At 42.9% G+C, this 22,057-nt stretch overlaps 1 protein-coding gene across 1 annotated transcript in view; it reads right to left on the reverse strand.

Annotated features, from left to right (window-relative positions):
- The window catches only part of gabbr2 (gamma-aminobutyric acid (GABA) B receptor, 2), a 170,911-nt gene extending 165,063 nt beyond the window's left edge, over window positions 1-5,848 (reverse strand). Inside the window, exon 1 of the mRNA XM_047605430.1 lies at window positions 4,804-5,848. Within this exon, the coding sequence (XP_047461386.1) occupies window positions 4,804-5,118 (315 nt within the window). The 5' untranslated portion in view covers window positions 5,119-5,848. The remainder of the gene's footprint in view (window positions 1-4,803) is intronic.
- Between the last annotated feature and the right edge of the window lie 16,209 nt (window positions 5,849-22,057).

Below are 22,057 nucleotides of genomic sequence, written 5' to 3' on the forward strand. Positions count from 1 at the left end.
TCTCTCGCCTCTCTCTCTCTCTCTCTCTCTCCGGTTCTCCCCTGAGATCCGTGTTCGTTCTATGAGAAGGGCTGCTGCACATTGATCCCCACTATCTGTGTCGGGTCAGTGGATACAGACACACTCAGCATTTTCTGCGTGCCTAGAGAGCAGCCATGCCGTCACATGCTGCTTTCCCCTACTATTCCTGAACACTCATCCTCTCTAGGCATTCTAGTAGAATACAGATGTGGCACAAATGCTTGAAAACACTGCTTCCTTTACACGTGTCAGGTTATTTTAGAACGATGTAAACTGTATGACCCACTACAAACGCATGACACTTAGCTGGAATACATTTCCCAACAAGACCAACCACTCCAACCCAGCTCTAGTTGACCTAGGACCTTTTCCTTAGCAGCACAGTGACCTCCATTATGGTAATGCCTCGTCACTGAAAACCTAACTTCTCCTGACAAAATGACAGAATGCTTTACACGTGCTCAGGGGGTGTTCACCCTCCTGCGAACAAGCGTACTGTACAGTGGTTTCGGGGCAGCCGACACGCGCTCAAATGTGCCATATACTGCATGCGAGCCTCCGAGGAGAGCAGGTGGAGCAGCTGTATGTCTATGTGCGGTATATGTGAACGCAGGTCACTGCTAACGTAGTCTCAGGAGGTCCGTGGTACTGCATGGCCGACACTATAAATACACCATGCTCATGCACATGTGCATCTCCAGACGCAGACTCTGTGTCTTTGCGGTCGTATCGATTTGCCTTTAAAAATACATGCGTTTACTCTTCAATGCCTGGACGGAGGAAACACGATAGCAAAGGAGCACACTCCCTTTATGAGCTTTAATTGAATTTACGATTCCTCCTTTACAACGAGGAACAGAAGAGAGGTTTCCAAGCGATGACACATCCTAATAATATCCTTGTTGCCTGAGAAGATACTATGATCGTCGCAAATAGGGCCAATTTTCCCATTTGATAACAGAAACCAAACATAATTGGATCGCTGCATTGACAAGGCCGCCACCGATAACTGTTCAAATAATTTGTAATCTTATCAAGCTGAAGATTTAACAGCGTATAAGTGCAGCAGGCTGCGGTTTGCACGGGGTACATTAGGCTGCACTGTCACTGTCACTTGTTATTCTCTTCATTAACACAAAATGGAGAAAACGGTGAGTCACGCTGAACAGATCATTTCCTTTTTGTTTCTGTTATTTGACAAACCTCTCTGTGGCTCTGCTTTTAAATTCATTAGAATATTATTAGTTCTCGTTTGGTAAAGCGAGTTTGAAAAACTGACAACAACGGGAGAAACTTTAAACTCGAATGGAAGCTATTCAGACTTCCTCTGTTCTCTTTTCAGTATCATTCTTTTATTCATTATTTATCACCGCTTACTCGTTAGAGGGTCACAGAGCTGTCATCTCTTCAAATGCATCTCAATATTTTAAAGCAGTCAGGGTACTTTAGTCTCATTAGCGTCAACAGACCTGTTCTGACAAGAAACCATAGCACAGAGTATAACTGTCACTGTCCTGTTTATTAGGTATGTGTCTGATATGAATCATTTTATTAATTGTTTTTTAATGCTGCAATCACAGTGTCTACAACAGCAACCTCTGACATGTTGATTTTGTAGCTGAATACTAGACGTCAGGGCGAATCCAAAAACGTACCACCACCGTTAACTGCTAAAAACTGCTTCTCAAGAGCCCGTCACTCATCCTATAAGCCGGTGAACTAGCGTAGCTTAGCCCAGAACCCTCTCACTGCCCAAAGTCTCCCTTCCATCCTCTTCCAGTGCTTCCTGTCCTCTCCAAAGCTTTGATCCTCTAAGCCAGTATAGTTACAGTATCAGTCCTTGGCTACACTAAAACCCACACACACACATTTAGAGCTGCTGTGGTGGACCAACTCCTGCCCGCTCTACTGTTAAGCCTCCCAGTTGATATAATCCATCCTGCTTCTTTTCTACCTCGATCGCCGGGGGTTTAAATAAAGACACATTCTCATGTGAAATTTGCCTCTATTGTTAAAATGCCTCAGGAGTTCGTTCTCGGTCCGTCTAGTTCAGCGCCATTTTTCAACGTTTCCTCATCTACAGGCATCCCACGTCAGGATGTCTGCTCTGCGCCCAGAGCCTGCTCATTCTGTCCTCAAAACACCGACTAACTAGACTCCGCTCTCAGGCCTTTTACTGCGGGACAGCCCCCCCAGTGTCTCACCACGCCACATCGTCAGCACCCACCACCCAGTTCCACACCACCGGGGGGATCGACCGGGCGCGCTCAGTCTACCCATGGCTCCACTGACAGCGGATAAAGGGATAAAGAGCCTCTGCTCAGGGACTGATTACTTACATCTGCCACATCTGGCTAAATCCCAGCGCCGGCACATACACATGTGTACAAACACCACGCAGGAACACACTTGGCCTGATGCATGCGGCAACAAATGCACACATGCATGTATTGCTGTCTGTTGGGAGAACGTGCTATGTGGAAAGCTGTGTGTAGGCGTGTGTGTGTTTGCTGGTGCGTTTAGGAATTCACGTGTAATTTATATGGCAATAAATGTATAAGGAACATGAGTATAGTTAACGGCACAGCCATCACTAACTTCACGTTATTGCTCCTATAAACATGTCAGTGGCTCCAAAAGCAATATGGCCACCACTCTGGCAATGAGCCTGTCTGGAGCAAAGGTCTTCTCTAACATAAATCTTTTTCAAAGCAGCCATTTTGACATGAAATGAAAGGTAAGCAATATCTGATGACATTAATTAAAACTTTAAATAGAACAGAATTAATGGAATTGCTAACGTCTATGTGTAGCCATTTGAGCCAAAATGGCTCCTGTGAATGGAAGTATATTATTGAGACACTTCAGATCTCTCTTGGATCTGAACAAACAACAACAGTTTCTAATATCTTAACGTGGTATTGAAATCACATTTCAGTACCACAATATTCACCTGGAGTGATACATAACGTTTTGTATTTTCATGGAGCTCTCTGCGGACGCTTGTTGACTGTGCAAGATCATTTCTCTTGTAAATATGCAGTAACTTGTTGGCAGAGTGTCCTCTTCCACTATTTTTTCGCCAGGGGTTACACACCATGAATGGGCAAATGTTCTTTGTGACACAACCGCCGTGTTTTTATCATATCTGCCACTAATAAAATATAATTGAGGGGGAAATATTGATGCATTTGGCATGCGGCGTCTTTATTTTGACATTTCCAAAAAACACAATCAGAGCTTGGATTTTCAGCTGCCCTGCGTACGAAGCCAAATTGAAATACCGCAAGGTTGGCATTGCCATTGCCACAGTGTAATAGAGGTTAGCCTTTGACCGCAAAGTCATCAAATAACACAGTTCTCATGAGTATCCATTGATTGCCAGTATTAGAAAGCTGGCATCACTATCAGACGTGCCCAGCAAGCGGATGTCAGGCTGGCCCACTGACCTCTTGCTTCCAGCTCATCTTTCTCTCCCGGGGGGAATACAAGGAGAAAAATCATAACTCCCATAACAGCATATTAATCCCATGGTCTGAGTGCATGCCGCTTCTGTGGGCTTACCTCCATCAACTGCGATTTGCGCGTTCTTTCACGCAGACGCACCTGTGCACATACGCAGTGGCAATGGAACCCAGGCAAAGACGTACCTGTCGTGTCCCCCCAAACCAAACTGGTAAAATCTGTCTTAGGATCGATGGAAGAGTGCAGGGGCCTTGTAGAGTGTTGTGCACTCTAGGACTTGCATTGATGTAAGGAGGCTTACAATTGACATTACAAAATATGCCAAAGGTAAGTCATCTTGGGGCCCCAAAGAAGTACTTGGCATGCCTGTCCCGATGGTGCTCCCTTAAGTGTCAGTCAGAAAACAACATTAAAGAACTACCACCGCTATTTTGTCTCAAATAAAAGCCCACACGAGTGACTGACTCAAATACTCCAGTTGTAAATTTTGAAAGCGATGCTGTCAGTGCTTGCAGAGATTTAGCAGTGACTCAAACTTCAAGGGGACTTCAACTGGAGTCCTCAGCGTTATCAAATAAATAAGATCCTAATTTGGAGCTGGAGAGCTGTGGTGTTCAAGTCTTTTCAAGGGTGCCAGGATTTTGGAGGAATCGTACAACCAATTACCGCCATCTTCAGGCACGATGAGCATCAGCCCATTTAATCGGGAGACAGATACACTGATTCGTGACTGAAAAGCCAACATATCAAGTGACGATTGCAAAAAAACAAAAAAACAAAAAAAACAAATGCAGCGTTATGATGAAAATGGGGTTCGGGTGACGGCCTAAATGGCACCCTGACACCCTGAGATTGCAGTAACCATTGAAATGTCTGTTATATGGGACAGTACGAGTGTGTGTCTCTAGAGCGCCCGCGTAATGCAGAGCTTTATGATAGCATCTTATATCCAAACGCGCTGTGAATGACAGTGGCGAAGGAAACGAAGATGGGAAACAGGCACTTACACCCTGATGTCATTTCGAGAAGGAGAAAAAAAAAACAAAAAAACAAAAAACAAAAAGACGATGTCGATTGACTTTTGCGCAACGAAAACACACTCGCCAACAACGAGGCTGCGCAGATACCAAACATAACGGAGCCCAGCGTTTCCCCTTGCACGGACACTGTGGAGCGCTGCGGGGCAATGCGCGGTCCACGCACATAGGCTATAGGCGTGCGCGCAAATACACATAGCTCCACAAGCCACATACAAGGGGGTTAAGCACGCCCACAGTCAACCAGCAGCAGCTTAGTGGAAGGATTTAGAATGTTTACCTCGGTGTCGTAGATTTTGGTGATGAGAGAGAACGAATACTTCCTGGACTCCCGTATGTGCTGGATAGCCAGCTGGACCGCCGGTTCGATCCCTTGACTGATGCTGCTCATCAGGGCTGACTCGTTCATGGGCATAAGAACCATTATGGGCAAGTTTTCCCCGTCCCTGCTGAACCAGCTGTTGTCCTGTCCGTGCTTGGTGCGGTCGTTGCACACCTTGGCCAGAGCAGGGTGAAATAGCAAAACAGAGAGGAGCAGGCATCCCGTCGGGAGGAACATCTCCCAGCCGCTGCAGTCCCTCCGGGCTGGAGCCATGCTACCGTGCAGGGTGACCAAATGAAATCCCAGCCCTCCCTCACTGTTTGGGCATCGCAAATTCGGGCTCGTCCGGGATGCTCGGGCGCCCGATCGTCAAGGGAAACGTATCTCAGAGCGGAAAGCCGCAGCAGCCCCTGCAGTGGGCAAACTCGTCGTATCGAATATGCCCGCAAACTCAGACAATATTTCTACTCTGTAACAGTGCTGATGTAAGAATATTCCAAGGGCGCAGAGATTCGCGTTGCAGAGAGAGAGAGAGAGTGAGCTGCTGCCTCTCGGCGTCCGTCATCCAAATGATCTCCTGTAAAAACAGCCCTCTTAATTCATCACCTCGTCTCACCTTTAATTTCAACCCCTCTATCATCAACACCTCCAAGAATTTTCGGAAAGGATGCCCCCAAGAAGAGACAGGTTAAGGGTAAAAAGACGTCAGTCACTCTTGCTGGCAGTTCTTTCAGATGCAAAAATCACCTCCGAAGTAAATTCCAAGCAAAAAGATGCCAACGGTGGGCATCCTTGCCACACACAGCGCTCAGTCTGACAAGCGTCGAGATGAGGAGAGGAGTCTACAGACTATAAACAAACGGAGTTGATGCCAAAAGCTTGACCGCAGAGGTCCGGGGGGGAGATGTCGAGAGAGTCAGCCTGTGGGACTGGGATGCTCATCTCCGACGGTGCGTCAGAGAAGCGCTGAAGCCGTTGTTGCTGCTGCTGCTCGCCGTGCGCGCAAGAGGGAGCACTGAATGTGGAGGAGGAGGAGGAGGAGGAGGAGGAGAGAAAACGGGAAAGGGAGGGGAGGATGGGGAGATGGATACAACAGCGTGGTGGGAAGGCTGCACAAGCTTTATGCAGGGTAGACTCATCAGCGGCTTGACAGCCAAGGGTGATTTACGGGGCTTTTATGTTCTAGGAAACAGCCGGCGATCCAGACATGCATTGGCCAAGGTATTTAAAATATATAGGCCTTCATACTGTGTGTGTGTGTGTGTGTGTGTATAAATGGTATACTGCGCACACATTCACAGTGTTCTTCGAGCTATATTTTAGTTACTCGTTAGCTGATTGTTCCGACAGCTTGGCTCCGAGTCCCCACGTAACCTCGAACCTGCTGCCGTTGTGCCCATGTGCCCTCGTGAAACATATAGCTGGCTGTGTGTCTCAACTCCAGGAATAAAACACGTTCAAAGATCTACATCAGTCATTTGTTTTAAATATCATATGCGCGTTGATTTAGTGAGACACAAGTAAACGAAATGTGTCAAAATGTTGCTTGAGGTTCTCCCAGGAGATATTGGGAATTAGATAGATGATTGTCAGGTTGTGGGTATCTACTGAAACAATCCCACAAAATACAGTCACTTGCCAAAACATTAAACATGCTAGAGAAAATGAATGAATTCTGATAGAACAGTCGTGCACTAGATCAGTTTGTTGAGCCTGCATAAGAAAGGTGGTCATTCAAATGTGTGATCAGTTTGAAGGATACGTATTGTGTTGCCATTGAACTATACTGAAGAGTTAAATCAACAGCTCCAAAAGTTATTTGAACCAGATGCTGAACATAGTAAACTTTATGAAACTATGATTAGGTGCAGGACTGTTATATTAGAATGCATTATCATTTCTTGGGGGAAAGACATGATCAAAACTAAGTCCTCCTTATAAATCCCCCGCTCCAGTCACTTAAGACTGAAGAAGCAACTTAGATGAGAAGTGAAACATCGTCAAGAAACCCAACAAGTCCAAGTCCCTTTGTTTAAATTTTGTATTTTATTTTTTGGAAATACAATGATGTGGATGACTGAGATCATTCACAGATGTAGTGTGCCTAATGCAACATGACGTTCTCAGAATTTCAGCACCATGGACAGCGGCCTGTCCACGTCTGAAAGATGTGTGCTGTCCATGGTGCTGAACTGTATAAGCTACAGCAGTAGCTTGTCCTCTGCCTCTGTTGACATTACCAATACATCCCCAGGTTTTTTTTAAATTATTATTAGTATTCTCCATATCCAAAAATATTGCCTTTGTCCTGTGGAACAGCAGTACAAAAACAGGCAATTATTGCAAGGATCTGCACTACATTTCATTATTAAGCACGCGTGGGAATGGAAGAGAATATACTGCCAGGGGGCTGACTATTCTCCACATATGGAAAAATATGAAAGCCTTTCAAGTCATCGGCTCCACCTGGATTTCAAAACGGGGGCATATACACATTGACCTAGGCAATTACACCACACACACAATTACAATCAATGTCAAGGGGTTTCTTTTAAAGACGCGTGTGAATAAAAGCGCCAGGAGGAGTGTAATTCATTTTTTGTGGAATGAGAGTGAGCGTGAATGTGGTGCAGGGCATTGTGTTTCATTGGGTACATCTGTGAATTGCAGTCATGTAGAAGAAACAAGAACTTTAAACATATTTCAGTTGATTCAGGTAGGGGCCATCCACAAATGCTAAATAAAAATGTAAACGACCACCCAGTCATTTAGAGGAGAAGAAGCCTCCTGGTTGAGCAGTAGACTATCTTTAAGAAATGTTAATTATATCATACTTACGTCATACTGCTCACACGTGCTTTAAATTGTCTCCTGGGGACAAATAAAGTTTTCTACATCTGAATCTGTAAATGTTAAATGAGTCCACTTGCCTTTGTTTTCAATACCATCACCTGGATGACAGAAAATGTCCTGAGAGGCAACATCCAACACACACATCCCAAGTAACAGGATGCAGTTTTAAGACGGCAGCGGCAGCTATTATATAATCATTATATAGAGGATAAGGTCAGCAAAATGCAGTAAAATGCAAGCATTTCACTTTTACAGATGAATTCACTCTGGCTTGCTATCATAAATTGGGCCCCATGAAACATCTTTCGCATAGCAAATACTCCAGATCACAATCCAATTTTCCTCCCGGTCCTCAAACACAACCAATTTTCTTAATCTTCATAAAGGCTTTAAAGCGTGAGGCTGCCATGGTTGATATAACAGAGCTGACCCTCCTGGCTTCTTAAAACACAGGTCATTTATCACAAGGCCAAGAAGCTCCATGACTACAACACACAAAGCCCTGGAGAATTGCTGGAACATCTAGGTCTCTCCCTTTCTCTCCATCTCTCTGACAAGCACATCCTTTATAGAAAAGATTTTCCCAGATCAGACATCTTAACTCCTTCTGGAGCACAATAAGAGAAGAGTCGTGTGGAGCTTGATTACCGTCTCAACCCACATTTTACTGTGGAGTCAGATATATCTGAAACCTAATTTCATTTTACACAAACAAGCAGCTAAAGAAGGCAGGAAAGGAACATTTGGTCCAATCAAAGGGCAAGTACAAAGAGTATGTACAGTACCAGTCAAAAGTTTGGACTCACTATGAGATGGGAAGGTTCGTCCAAACAAATGAGAACAACAAAATGATAAAATAGAAAAAAGGAGGTATGTCAGATGTCAAAAATGGTTATTTTATGCCTTCATCCACACAATAAACAAGTTCATCACAAAAAAAAGCTATTTTCTTGCTCATCTCTGCAGTTATCGCTCTTTTCTTTTCAGAGAGGTCCAGATAAAGAAGTAGGTCAAGTTGTCGTCCCATCTGTTTGTTTTGCACAATACATCATCACTCCCTTCTCCAGTCATCTTTTCAAATACCGGAACATCTTCAAAGGAGACGTACACGTACAACACCCGGCTCATATTATAAGAGCACCACCAGATCATTTCAGGCGTGATCAATCAACACCACTGAACTGTTTGTTTGTTTTCTACGAATGTAGGAACGCTTGTTTTTCCAGCTAATGATTGCTGCAGGTTCCCAAATGAAAATGTCCATTTCATTTCAGATTATGAATCATTCATTAAGCTTTCAATCACAGCCCCGCAATCCGCCCGTCCTCGCTAAACGAGATGTCAAGCCAATATGTCATCGCTAATTAGAACATAGTTGTGTGGTATGAAGGGCACCCGGTGAAATCATTATGCAGATGTTCTCGAGCAATCAGAGGTGAAATTTTACGACCGCGGATTCAATAACACGCAACAACTTTTCTGATTTTGTCTGTATCAAATTTGTTTGTACCGACGCTTTTAGAAATCAAAAGGAAACAAAATGAAGAACGACGAATTTTTAAGCGATCGCACTGCCAAACACATGATGCTCAGTGCAAAAAGACTCACAAATCTGCCTTCAAATCCACACACGGACAGGGAAGGCTGACATTGTCCATGTTTAATAGAGATTAATTGGGTGGCCTGAGGACAACCCCTCTCCAAAACTCTGACAATACACCACAAGACGCTCTGTGGATTTCAGATAGCAGGCATTCAGAACAGAATGAATGAAAAATGATATTTCAGATGCTCTCATATTTCATGGCGCAGACTGTCTGCGCTCGCCAAAAGGAAAATCCATGTACATCGTTAGTGAGTTGTTTACAGAATAAGCAGATAACTGAATGGTCCGATGGATAATGAATCAACTTTACTTTCACGGGAAACTCATTCAGTAACTTCTTGCGACTACACTTGATCACACCACTCTCTGTTTTAATTATTTTCTCTGCCGAGCGGGAGCGGAAGAAAGGTGGAGAGTTTATCCATCCATCCTTTCACTAAACCGTTATTTAGCTGCAATGGGCCATTATATTGAGTTCTGTTTATAAGTAATCGAGGCTCGGTTTGATTTGGCATCACATTCCACATCCTTGAACAGGAAAACAACAGCACGGAAACGCTTTAGTGCGATCCCCTCAGCACCAGACGTAACAGATAGAATAGACCTTCATTTATGCCAGATCAACACCTTGCTTTCAGAGTCATCTCACACATGACTGATCCTAAAACCCCAACTCAAGGACGAGGGACTTTATCTGTAAATGGCACACACAAGCAAATCCACTACAGCGGGGGAACATTTTATGATGAATCTCTGAGACGCTTCCCTCCCTTGTTCTCGACACGCTTGCCTTACCAGTTACAGTGGCAGCTATTTGAATAATTGGTTTCAGAATCTGGAGTCACAGTCCTGCAAATTCCATGCATACCAACAAGTTGAAAAGAGATTCTTCAGCAGCTGTGTTTCCCGCACGGCAGCGGAATGCATGTTTTATGAGCTTGGAAGACATGAAAACACTACAGGCTGTCAACTAGGAAATTTCCCCCAGGGATAAAGAGGTAGGATGATTAGCACTGGTTTCTGATGGGATGCTCGGCACTGGAATGTCCAAATGGCATTTTTTTGTTGTTGTTGTGTATGACTCATATATGTAATTTTATACACAATATAGAGAATTTAATGACCATAGGTTTAAAACACTTGTAGCACACACCCACACACACATTACACATTTTTTTTTAGCAGAGAATATAAAGGAATAGTGGCAAATATTATAGGCTAGTATTGATAGAATTTAAAGATTTAAAACAAGACAGTGACAGAACAGTGAGGATACATTAAGATCTACTAAACTTTAGACACTGTTGAAATGTCACGCAGGGTTAAGGTTATTATAAATCTCATAGTGTCAGTTTTTGTCTAAAGCAGGAGGAAGCAAGCTGCAATGACTCACTCACAGAATACTGGGTTTAAAGCACACAGACTTTTCAACAACTTTAAAAATGGATTCACTGAAAGAAACTCACTGGTCGGCTCCTCGTATCTCCATCGATTCATCCTCCACCGGTGGTCTAGAAATACAAGATCAACCGAAATTAAACCACATAACACTTTGTAGGCAAAGCATAAATGGGCTAACAGCAGGACACAGACTTGTTAACTGGGCTCAGGGAATTCAGTCAGATGTCGTGCCCATCCACACAGCTGATTTGTTTTTTGTGGATGATTCAAATTGGCTGAGGCTGAAGGCGAACAGAGCTAGAGAAGAAGAGAAGAGACGAACAGCAAACATCTTGACTGGGGAAACACAGGTGTAGTAATGATGGCTTCATTCCACTTTGGGGATGTTGGCTCACCGTCACTGGGACATTTAATGGGACTGAGCCATTATTAATACACCTGTCTGCAGTGAAACAGGTCTGTCAGGGGCAGGCACAGATATTTTGACTAGTCATATGCATAAGAGTATGACTAATAATAACCAAAAAAGGACTTGTAGAACGTCTGGAAGACATTTCGCCACTCATCTGAGTAGCTTCTTCAGTTCTTAAGGACTGGTGAGTAGTTGAAGTTTTATCTGTGGGTGAGACTTCTGTCTTCTTCCAATTGCACAAGGCCGTCGGAGGCCAAATTATGTTAACCAATGTCCTCCCGACTGAACCTGATGTTGCCGTGTGCTGCATTGATTTGCCGTGTGAAATATTCCACCTCCTGTGTTTTATTTAACCCAGGCATCATCCACATACCTGAACCAGTGGGTGCGGGTGGTTCGTATGAAAGTGTTTCATCAGTGACACTGGTGACCCCATCACACAGTCGTGCTTTTGCCTGTAGAAACCTCCATTAAGTTGGAAATAGGTGGTTGTCAGTCAGGCACTGGTAGTATTTCCCCTACTACTTTTGTGGCTTCTGTTTTGGGAATACACGTGAACAGTGAGGCAACATCATGGGATACAATTGGTTTCCTCTGGACTGGGTCATTCGATGAACATTTGATGTCCCTGATCTGTCACTATTAATGTTAAAAAAATTTCCATTCTATTCATATCTTCCAGTGAGGCATAAGTGACAGTATAAACAATACAACGCCTTAAAATTGAAGAAACTAAATGTAATTTAGCCACCATTATTTTTTTATTTGCATGTGCACTTTTCTTATGGCAAAATGTCTACTGGCTTGCAAGGCTGAAAGGTATAATTTATCCAGCCCTTAACGGTGATGAAGGAGATGTCAATCAAGATTTGCCCATTCAGGCCAACTGAGAAGCTCTAATCAGCTGGTATAATTGAAATTGCCTGAGGTGGTTTAACATGAGCACACAGGCTTACAATAGACCTTCTTCACGTCAGGCATTTTGCCTTGTCATAGCAGGAAAAGCACGGGTGGGTTTGACAACATATAAGATTAGTTATTCACATTAAGTGTCTGACAGTCCAGTGAGCCAGCAGACACAATGCACCAACATGTGTCTTAAGTGGAACCCAGTAATCATTAATGCTATGTGCACGTTTCCATCTGTGAAACTGAAGGAAACAGTCTGAGGTGGTAACAGATCATATTAAGGTAAGGCAGTTTTGGTCACAGTTTACTTTACGGTTAAATGCCACAGCGTCTGCAGCTCGAGCTCATTTTATACATGACATTATAAAACATCAAAGATGATGCTTATCCTTAAACAATCAGGCTATATTAAGCATCAGTCATACAACAACAGGGGCAGAGATCATACGCTCCTTTCCATAACTGATGTAGGTTTCAAGTACAGTTCATATTTAAAAGATACAGGAGATACTGGATAGGCTACTAAAGACTCTCTAGCATGCTCATATTGTTTTGGTCTTTTATTTATTTATTTTGCCATTGAATTCATATGAATAATTTGGAATAATCCAAAAAAGAACAAACGAGTTTCCTATTGACAGAGCACCTCACTGTAAAGGATGACAAAAAGATGAGGACGCAACTTTAAGTTAATAGTGCTCAAGAGTAACATCTTAAAAATGTTGTAAAATATACATTAAAGATAAATAAAATGTAACTAGCTGGATCTGGACATGATCCACTACAAGCACCAGCTGGAAGTCATGACAACCCCGCTGCTAGGCAACTGTTGCCGTTCGGAAGCTACCGAGGCTAATAGCTTAGCAGGCTAACAGCTTAGCAAGCTAACGCACAGGTTTACTCGACTAGAAGATGCAAAGGCGTAATAAAAGCGTTAGGCCACTGGGAATAACGTTATTTTACTCAAACATACTATAAAATTACGCATAAAACGACTAAATTATAATATATGAACTTACCACCGCTATGTCCCAAAATATTAGCAAAAACGTCACTACTTGGATCCCTCCGAACATTTTCAAGCTGAAACGGTTGTGATACACAACAAGAGTTGTCATTCATGGAGTTTACTCGTGCACATGACACAGCATTTGAAGAAAGCATTGTTGCACCAACTCCACGGAGCCCCCAAACAAAACTTACACAAACTAAAGAAATGCTGAACCAGACAGTTAACGTTACAGCGGCCTTATATTGCTAATAATGGTTAACTCGGTTTGTTAGCTAGCGGTAATCTTTGCTTTGACTTTAGGAGCTAAGCTGAGAAAAGTAATTTGAAACTTACCGTTCCATGGAGGGCATTTACAGGCTCTTCCCAACCGGAACATACGCAGCCAAAAAAAAAAAAAAAGTCACCTGGATGAGCTTCCTATTGAATAATTACTGCACGGATTGTTATCTTTCAGCAGGCAACAACACCAAGTGATGCAAGGAGTAAATTCTCATTTCTTAAACAACCACATGGAAAAACACATCCTGTGGTTGTGGAAAAGATGTTAGTCTGTTTGAGAAGGGTCAAATAATTGGCATGTATCAAGCAGAGAAAACATCTAAGGAGATTGATCTGGAAGGATGGTGGGGAACCATCCTGATGGGCAGATGAAGTGAGTCACCCATGCAGTTGCTCAGGTCTAGGTTTAGCAACATTATACCCAAAGAATGAGGTCAGCTGACTACCTGAATATACTGAACGAGCAGGCAGGTTATTCCATCAATGGATGTCTTCATGAGACATAATTTTTTACACACGGATTGGCCACCACAGAGTCAAGACCTGGACCCCACTGAGAATCTTTGGGATGTGCTGGAGAAGGCTTTGATCAGTTGTCGAACTCTCCCATCATCAATGCAAGATCTTGGTGAAAAATGAATGCAACACTGGATGGAAATAAATCTTGTGACATTGCAGAGGCTTATTGAAATTCAAAGCCAAAGGTGGACCAACGAAATATTAGAATGACCTTTGTTTTTGGTGGTATATGTCAGTATGTCAATTCAATTTTAAAAAAGATTTTTAACCAAAACAGACTGACTTGGATCCATATTTTGCTTTGTGAGGCAAACTTTTGAGGCCTTGCTTATGTGTCAGGAGACAGTGTGACAGTTTCATTCAGCTCTATACCATGTATATTATTATTATTATTATTACATATTGCATTATTGCACTTAATATTTTTATTTAAGGCTTTTGTTTGGTTAGTCAAGTTAAAAAAAAAAACATTTTGCTGCAAATTGAATATTTTTACATTAAGACTTGGTAAAAGAAATCTCATACAACGACTTCAAAACAGCAGTACTCTTGTCTGTGACCTAGAGGGCTTTTCAAAGAGCCACTGGTATTTATCTTTAAGAGAAAAAGAGGGTGAGCTGTGTGACTTGAATGCAATCATCACTGCAAAGGTGTCAAATACAAAAAGACGAGGGGCACAGTCTGTGGCTATAGTTTCCTGGCAGGCATAGAAAATAAAAGCCACTACACTGAGTGAGCTGCAGGGTTTTTAGACCTATTGTGCAGGAGTTGGCATAGAAATGCACTGCGTGTTTCTGATTTAAAGGTTTTCCTCCACTGTGAACCCCGGAGAGATAATCTTGAATGGGCATGCTACATTTGTCCTGGTCAAAAGAGGTTATCGCAGCCTTTCTTATCCCATTCTGAAATTAAATCAAGAATAGGAGAGGAGACTGTGTAAAGTAGGCCGCTGCTTTCAAAAGAGCTTCAGTTGCGACTGTGCTGTGGGAGGACACTATTTTGATTACTGTCAAGTCCTAGTAATAGCAAGAACTGTGTGTTACATAATCACACTTACAATGAACGTTTCCAACGTCATCTACAGCAAAGCTGCTCTGTAGAAAGGCTGATCATTTTAACAGCAGCTCCACAAGCCTGTAGGTTGAACGTAACAAGATTTAAACTGAGGGCACATTAAGAACGTACATGTCAAGCAATCCTAGTTACTCAGATTTTCACTCTCACTTTTCTGAAGACACTTTTTGTGATCAGACCGGATGAGTCTACCAAGTAAAAGTGTTCAAATTTTTCAGATATTTAAAAAAACGTGTGTGAATTATTCTGTCTGTGTATAGTTTATATTTACTATAGCACTATACTGTACATGGAAAAATAATATCGTACTATGTTTAAAATAAAATCAAAAAGGCTACTGAAAGGCCGTATGCTATTCTGTTTACTGTGTTCAGTGGTCATAATGTTCTGCCCGAGAATGCAGAACTGAATAAACAACTTTTATATATTTTATAATTTTGTACAATGCAGTTTTGTGCCATTTTCAGGCATGCTTAAATAGACGAGAGAGAGTGTGCGGAATACAGCATAACCTCAGGTTTAGAGAGGTCCAGTCTAAAGTCGGAACTGACAATATGTCAATGTGTCGTCTCTGTTTTAACGGTCGGATGTCAGATCGTCAGCTCGATAATTAAGGCCCGGGGTTGCAAGGGAGCATGGTAAACGAGCTAGTAAGAAAGCTGGAGTCACGCTATTGCACATTAGCCCCAAACTATTAATAAAATCTGTCACCCTAATTAGTGGGTATGAAGAGATGCATAGACGCGCAGACACAAAAGCAAGCACAAGTATTCTGACTTACACAGACAAACATGCTCACGGGCCCCACAGACAAAAATAAAAAATAAAAACCTCAGAATCCACATTCATAAATTCACTTTTATGGCTGGCCTTTCAAGTCACCCAGCATTCTGTCCACACTGTTTCGTGTGGTGTCTGTAATTTGGTCTAATTTACACATAGTGCAAAATGAAGGAAATGCATTTCTTTACCATTGAAGCTTCACTGCAAATAGAGAGGCAAGCTCCGCCCCTATGAATTACTGAAACCACAGTAGTCGCCAAGCTGCTTTGTTTTCTGGTCCACTAAATTAACTACTAGCTAGATATCTGGATAGCCACCAATTTATAGAGACTGGCTAAACAATTTTTTTTTTTTTTTTTTTTTTTTTACTTATACGTTCACACAATTTGACCTTCAACCAACTTCATGGCACGCACTGCAGGCTGTTGTGTTTTTCGTAAACACTCCAAGCAAAATTTGGGATGGAAAAAAAAAATGAAAGAGGAGTCTACTTAACACTCTGAGAGGTTCCCATAGGAACAAATGAACTTCCGCTTGACTTGCATGCATGCAAAGAGCTGTGTGGAAACAAGGCCATAGTATGAACTATCTCAGAGAATGAAGGGGAAATGAAGAGGGAAGGGCAAGCAGAAAAGGAGAGAACTTGTGATTAAATTAGATAGAGAGGGATAGAGAGAATTGGCTGCACAAAACAAGAGGAACACGAAAAGCATCTCAAGGCATTTCTCTGGGTGAAGTCAATGTCAGTGCACGCGCACATGCCACACAGCAGAGCATGCGCATCCTCAGAGACATAAGCAGTAGAGAGCAAATTTCCAAGACCTCCCCTCAACTCGTCCAGGCAGCATTAATTATACACAACTTATTTCCATCCGCCAAGACAAAGAGGTGAGTGCTCGAAAGAGGTTAAAAGCCACTGGATGACGTGTGAGCTGATTGGTGGGGCTCTCCACGATAACGATGGCTCCACGTGGGGAATGAAGAGCACTCTGCGAAATTGTTTCTAGTTCTCTTCACTGCCGATGGTAGTGATGGACGCGGGGGACGCCGGCGTTTCCCTTCAGGCACAAGCTTGTGTATTGATCATTGGCTGCTTACTGACAGTTTTGTTCTAATGCGAGTGCAGTGTCAAGTTCAAACGCTGCTCACTTTGTAGGTATGATCTGAACAGAGATGGTGTTTAGAGGGAGATCTGGATCATCAACCAGATGACCTTAGACCTTGAATTAACAGAAGCATGGGCTCTTTAGAAGCACAAGCGAATCTCCATTTGATGCTCCTTCAATCAAACTGATCGTCTTCCCCTGTCCATTTTTTATTTACATATTTGTCATCTTCCGTGGTGTTCTGATGTGCAAATATTGACAGGTTTGTCTTGTGCCAACGGAACTGCATAATCAGTGTTCTGATCCTGTAAAATGGCAGAGCTATAAATGTTTAAATATAGAACATATATAAAATGTATGTAATCATATATTCTCTCATTTACGCTTGGAAAGGGATAAAAAGGCTAACAGACAAACACATATGCAAACACACACGGAGGCACATGCAGCCTGCACATAGGCCTGCATACCAACACACACCCACAACCAGAGACACACACGACAACGATGATATTTGAAAAGAACGAGCACACACATAGATATAAATACACAGTAAACTGCACACTCATACGCTGTCTTAATCACAACACGATGCACAAACTCTGAAATTAAAACTTATAATACCAATTATGACTATGAGGAGACATTTGTGCAAATATTTCAATATTGCAACAGTATTCGCACGAAGCACAACGTTAAATTCTGTGTTGAAATAGACTGACTGCTGCTGTTCAAGCACATTATTTGCGACGGTGGAGGAACATCCAAAAATATTTTTGCAGGCAAATAGCTTAACAAATGAAAGCCATGAAAGATAGATGAGGAAGTCGGTGCTTCATTCATATTTGATAGCTGGGCTTAAGATGCATTACCCAACCACACACTGACAGTTCCAGAAATAATGAGCTTGAAGGAGCATCTGTGATGGCAGAGGTGTGTGTGTGCGTGTATGTGCATTGTGAGGACCTAAATCTGTTAATACAGTCACACTGTGGAGACCCGCCGTCCTTTTGGGGACCAAGAGATCAATTATTATAATGAAGTTAAGGTTAAAGGTTGGGGTAAGGGTTAGTAATAGGTAGGTAGAAGATGAAGTTAGGATTACTGAATGTCTCCAGGAAATACGTGGATGTGAGTCAATGTTCTCTGAAGTGATGAAACACGACTGAGTGTGTCTGTGTGTGTGTGTGTGTTTAGGTGTGTGAGCGAGAGTAGATTATACTGGACGGTGGCTATGAACCACTGTCTCACAGTGTGACAGGCAGACAGCTGTTGTCTCTCCTGCCACATCTTTTCATCTGCTGTAAAGGGGTTCAGCATTAAAGACGAGTGACTCATACTGCACTATATTCATAAGCAAAACTCAAGTGGTGCCCTCGAGTGCTCCTCGAAAACATAATCTACAAATTTCACATGTCTGGTATACACACACGGTGAGTTTAAGGTTCACGAATTATGCGTGTTTGGCCCCAGGTGCCCATTAGGGCCCCCACCCACCCAGTCTGCCAGTCAACCAGGCATTAGATCGGCCGATGTGGCTGGATCGATAAGCAGGCAGGCAGACTCTTCATTAGGAGTCCCAGGGGCCAGGCCACCTGCCACTCACTCTCTGGCTCGTCTCTGGCAAGAGCTCCATAGTCTACCTCGGGCTGTTTCCACTCAATAGATTTTGTGTCCCCATGCCTTTTCCTTGCATCTTTTGTGTGTTTAGTATTCTGGTAGAGAAAGAAAACTGCATACTGTACCTGCCACAGGACTGGCACCCATCAAGACCACTATACGGATCTGAAGAGATGGATATGATGAAATGCCCCGAATCACTGCGACAGACATACCACAACCATGACAGTGAGATTCGCAAATAAGGATGAGGAATAATAACAATAAGGAGTGGAAAAAGAAGGATTGACTCAGGAAAATAATGAGAGACAAATCAAACGGTGAGACAACAGAAGTGATGACTCTCTTGCAAGAGCGTCGACAGGTGGTGAGCAAGTCAGTCAGTTCAAAGGGATTGTAGAGGAAGACAATCTGAATGTGACTCATCCAAGAACAATCCCTATTTGTCCAACAACGTTTTCAGACACAAAAATGTAAGCAGTGAACACACATACAGTACACATTGCTGTCAAAGTTGAACGACGAGAGTAAACTGTTGAGGCCGCGACAGACCAAGCAAATAGCCATTGACCATATTGGATTGGCTACGTAACTTCAACTTTGTATAGCATAAGACAAAAAAAAGGCCCACATTTATTCATCCAGTGTGCTTAAGAAATCAGAATGCTTAAGGCCAATCATCATTTTGAGCAGTCAAAGAGCTGCTGTGGGAAGCAGTTTGGAAGTAACCTAGCCAACCGTGCTGGCACATTCAGCTTCCCCCCTTCAACACTGCACAAAGGTCTAATAGCTGTGGCACTTGAGCTTGATGAAAGCAGAGCGATGAAAGCAGAGTTAGGCAGTAAGAGGAGTTGGCCCTGCTCACTGCCACTCCTCCGCATGTCTGCAGGCTCATTACCAGAAAACAGGCTCAATGAGCACAGTCCCACATGCACCAATTCCATACCACAACCCGCTGAGCATTGCTCACCTGTCACTTTGGGGTACTGAACTAGGCCTTTATTTTGAGTAGTGTGAGTGCTTGTAGTTTAGCTTTCAAGGGTGAAAAGAAGGCTGTCATGTGCATTTTTTGGAGCATGCAGCGGATGTTCTTATCTAGGGAGACTTATGGGGTAGGGTTTCCCTTCCGTAACAGGCTATTAGGCCAAACTATGGCATTTCAGTAGTCTTTATGATGCATTGTCATGCATTGTCATTGCAGCGTATGGTTGCTTTGTGTATGTACAGAATCTGTGTAACCTTATGTGACCTGCTCCATGGCCCGAGGGATCGAAACTCCTCAGAAGAGCCCTGGGATACGGTGGCTGAATCATAACACACAGATCCACGCAGCAGGAGTAGCTGAGGTTAGCAACCACAAGCAATTAGCCATCATCTGACAGTGTGAGTCTTCTGCCTCTTGTGTCTCTGCTGAGAGATTTCCGGAGCCCTGCGATGCTGAGCCTTATCGATCGGCACGTTGGAAAGGTCAGTGACATGGCTCACTGCCGGAACACCCCCTGCTCTGGCATTCACTGGAACTCTGCACCCACAAATCTCTAGTGCCCAACCAGGTTGGCACCATGTGTCTAAGATTCTGCATCCTTTATAATCCAGTCAAAACAAAACTCAAAGCAATAGTGCCACCAGAGCTGAAGAAGGCTAGAGAAGGAGTAGGCTACAGCAATTAGAAGTACAATGGAGCCTACTAGAAGAGTCACAAATGTAACCAAGGTTCTATGAATTCACAAAGATGACAACAAACACAGAGCAGTATTGGTGTGACCTTTTCTTATTGGAGAGACCTAAAAGAAGAAGGAGTGCAGACAGACACATATGTGGCGTGTAACTACCACCACTGCCAGAAGAAGGAGGGAAATATTTTGCAGTGTAGATTTTAAAATCTACAGCCATGCTAATAATCTCACTGATGCTTTGTAATTCTTTGAAATATATGCTAACAACATTACACTAATATGCTCACGGTGACAATGTTTATTACTTTTAGCGGGTACAATGTTCACCATCTTAGTTGCATGTTAGCGCGACAGCATTTATTAAGTTTTGCTTACCTCCAGTTGCTCACCAGAGCCATGAGATGATTTGAAGCAGCTCACCAGTTTATCGGCTTATTGTCGTCACGAAGTCGACAAGTTCAACTGAGACTTGAATTGAGAGCAGAAGCAGAGAAAGTGCTGCGGAAATGCTGTTCAAAAAACATGCAAGGAATAGCCTATATTCTGTTTAATTCAGAAAGAGTTACTACTTGCAATAAAAGAAAAACCCTGTGTGAGAGTGTAACCACATCAAGAGACACCCCCAGAAAATTAGTTTTATCTAGTCTGAATAAGGCATCAGCTCACTGATTTAGATGATTAACACCATGTGTGTGCGGCATCAATCTAAGGTGAATTTCCATTGCAGGGGTAGTTGGTTGTCTGTCCGACCAAGCACATCATCATCACATCAGTAATGAATTATGCAGAGGCAGGGATAGTTTTTTTTTTTTCTTCTCTTCTTCTCCTAGGCTTGGCGACTGCTACAAAACTCTAAGTGCTGCTGCTTCTTTTTCCGCCAGCTCTCAGTGAGCTCAGCTTTGAGCTTCCCCACCAGTTTCTTATCCACAGCCTCTGCACCGACAGATAAGATTAATATCCCACAATAATTATTAAAAAATCATTTTAAAAACAGTTTTTTTTCAGAAACAGCCACAGCACACTGCTGGGCAAAATAATAGTCAGAAAATAGACTTCTGACAAGTTATATGTGGTCCGCAAACATGCCACCCATGCATGCTCATGTGTATATTCTACCTATGCAAGACCATCACAATTGACTTACACAGCTGACACAGCCACAGCAAAGTGATGAGGCGTTTAATTCGCACATGACTACACCCAGACAGCGAGGGATCTGTTCATTTGACCTGCATCACTTCCCCCCCCCCCCCTCCCCCTTAAGTGAAAAGGCCCCTCAAGAGGGGGCAGAATTCAATTTAATAATACACTGTGAAAAGCAATGTCAGTCTCTTTAGCACTCCGAATCAAGCGGTGGGATCTCACTTGGCTGTTTCTGAGAAGCTCAAATACACACAATCTCATGTGCGCACGTGAATAAGTTTGCAGTAGCAGAGCGTTTATACAGCTACACCTCAGTTGATAATGGTCTGACTGAGAGACGGATGCACCATTTTCTTTTGAATGGAGACATGGGTATAGAGGAGGGAATTAGTTTGTCATCCACGACGTTAAGAGTCCGTTTCCTGAATCTATATAAAAAATTGTTAATACGTTTTATCAACAGTAACAGAAATGTACAAAATCATTCAGTTACATGTACATGTATAACCAGATGTGCTTGCCTCAAAGTTGTTTAGAAAGACTTAATGTAGTGAGACCAGCTCCATAAGATTCAGAAACTGCTGCTTTTGATTCCAGGCGTGGGGCGCAGCATATGACATTTTCCCCAGATCAGTGCAGTTTTTTGTGACAGACAGTGGGATTCAAGACTACAGCTTCCCATACATGCATTGTGGGGTGGGCCAAGAACAGCTTTATAAATCTGTATATACCATAATGATTTAGTGTATGGTTCAATCCAGGCGTAGAAGGAGCAATGGTCATTAAGAGCTTTAAAACTTATGTACTATGACAACTGTG

Source organism: Mugil cephalus, chromosome 14 (genome assembly GCF_022458985.1).
Source record: "Mugil cephalus isolate CIBA_MC_2020 chromosome 14, CIBA_Mcephalus_1.1, whole genome shotgun sequence".
NCBI lineage: Eukaryota > Metazoa > Chordata > Actinopteri > Mugiliformes > Mugilidae > Mugil > Mugil cephalus.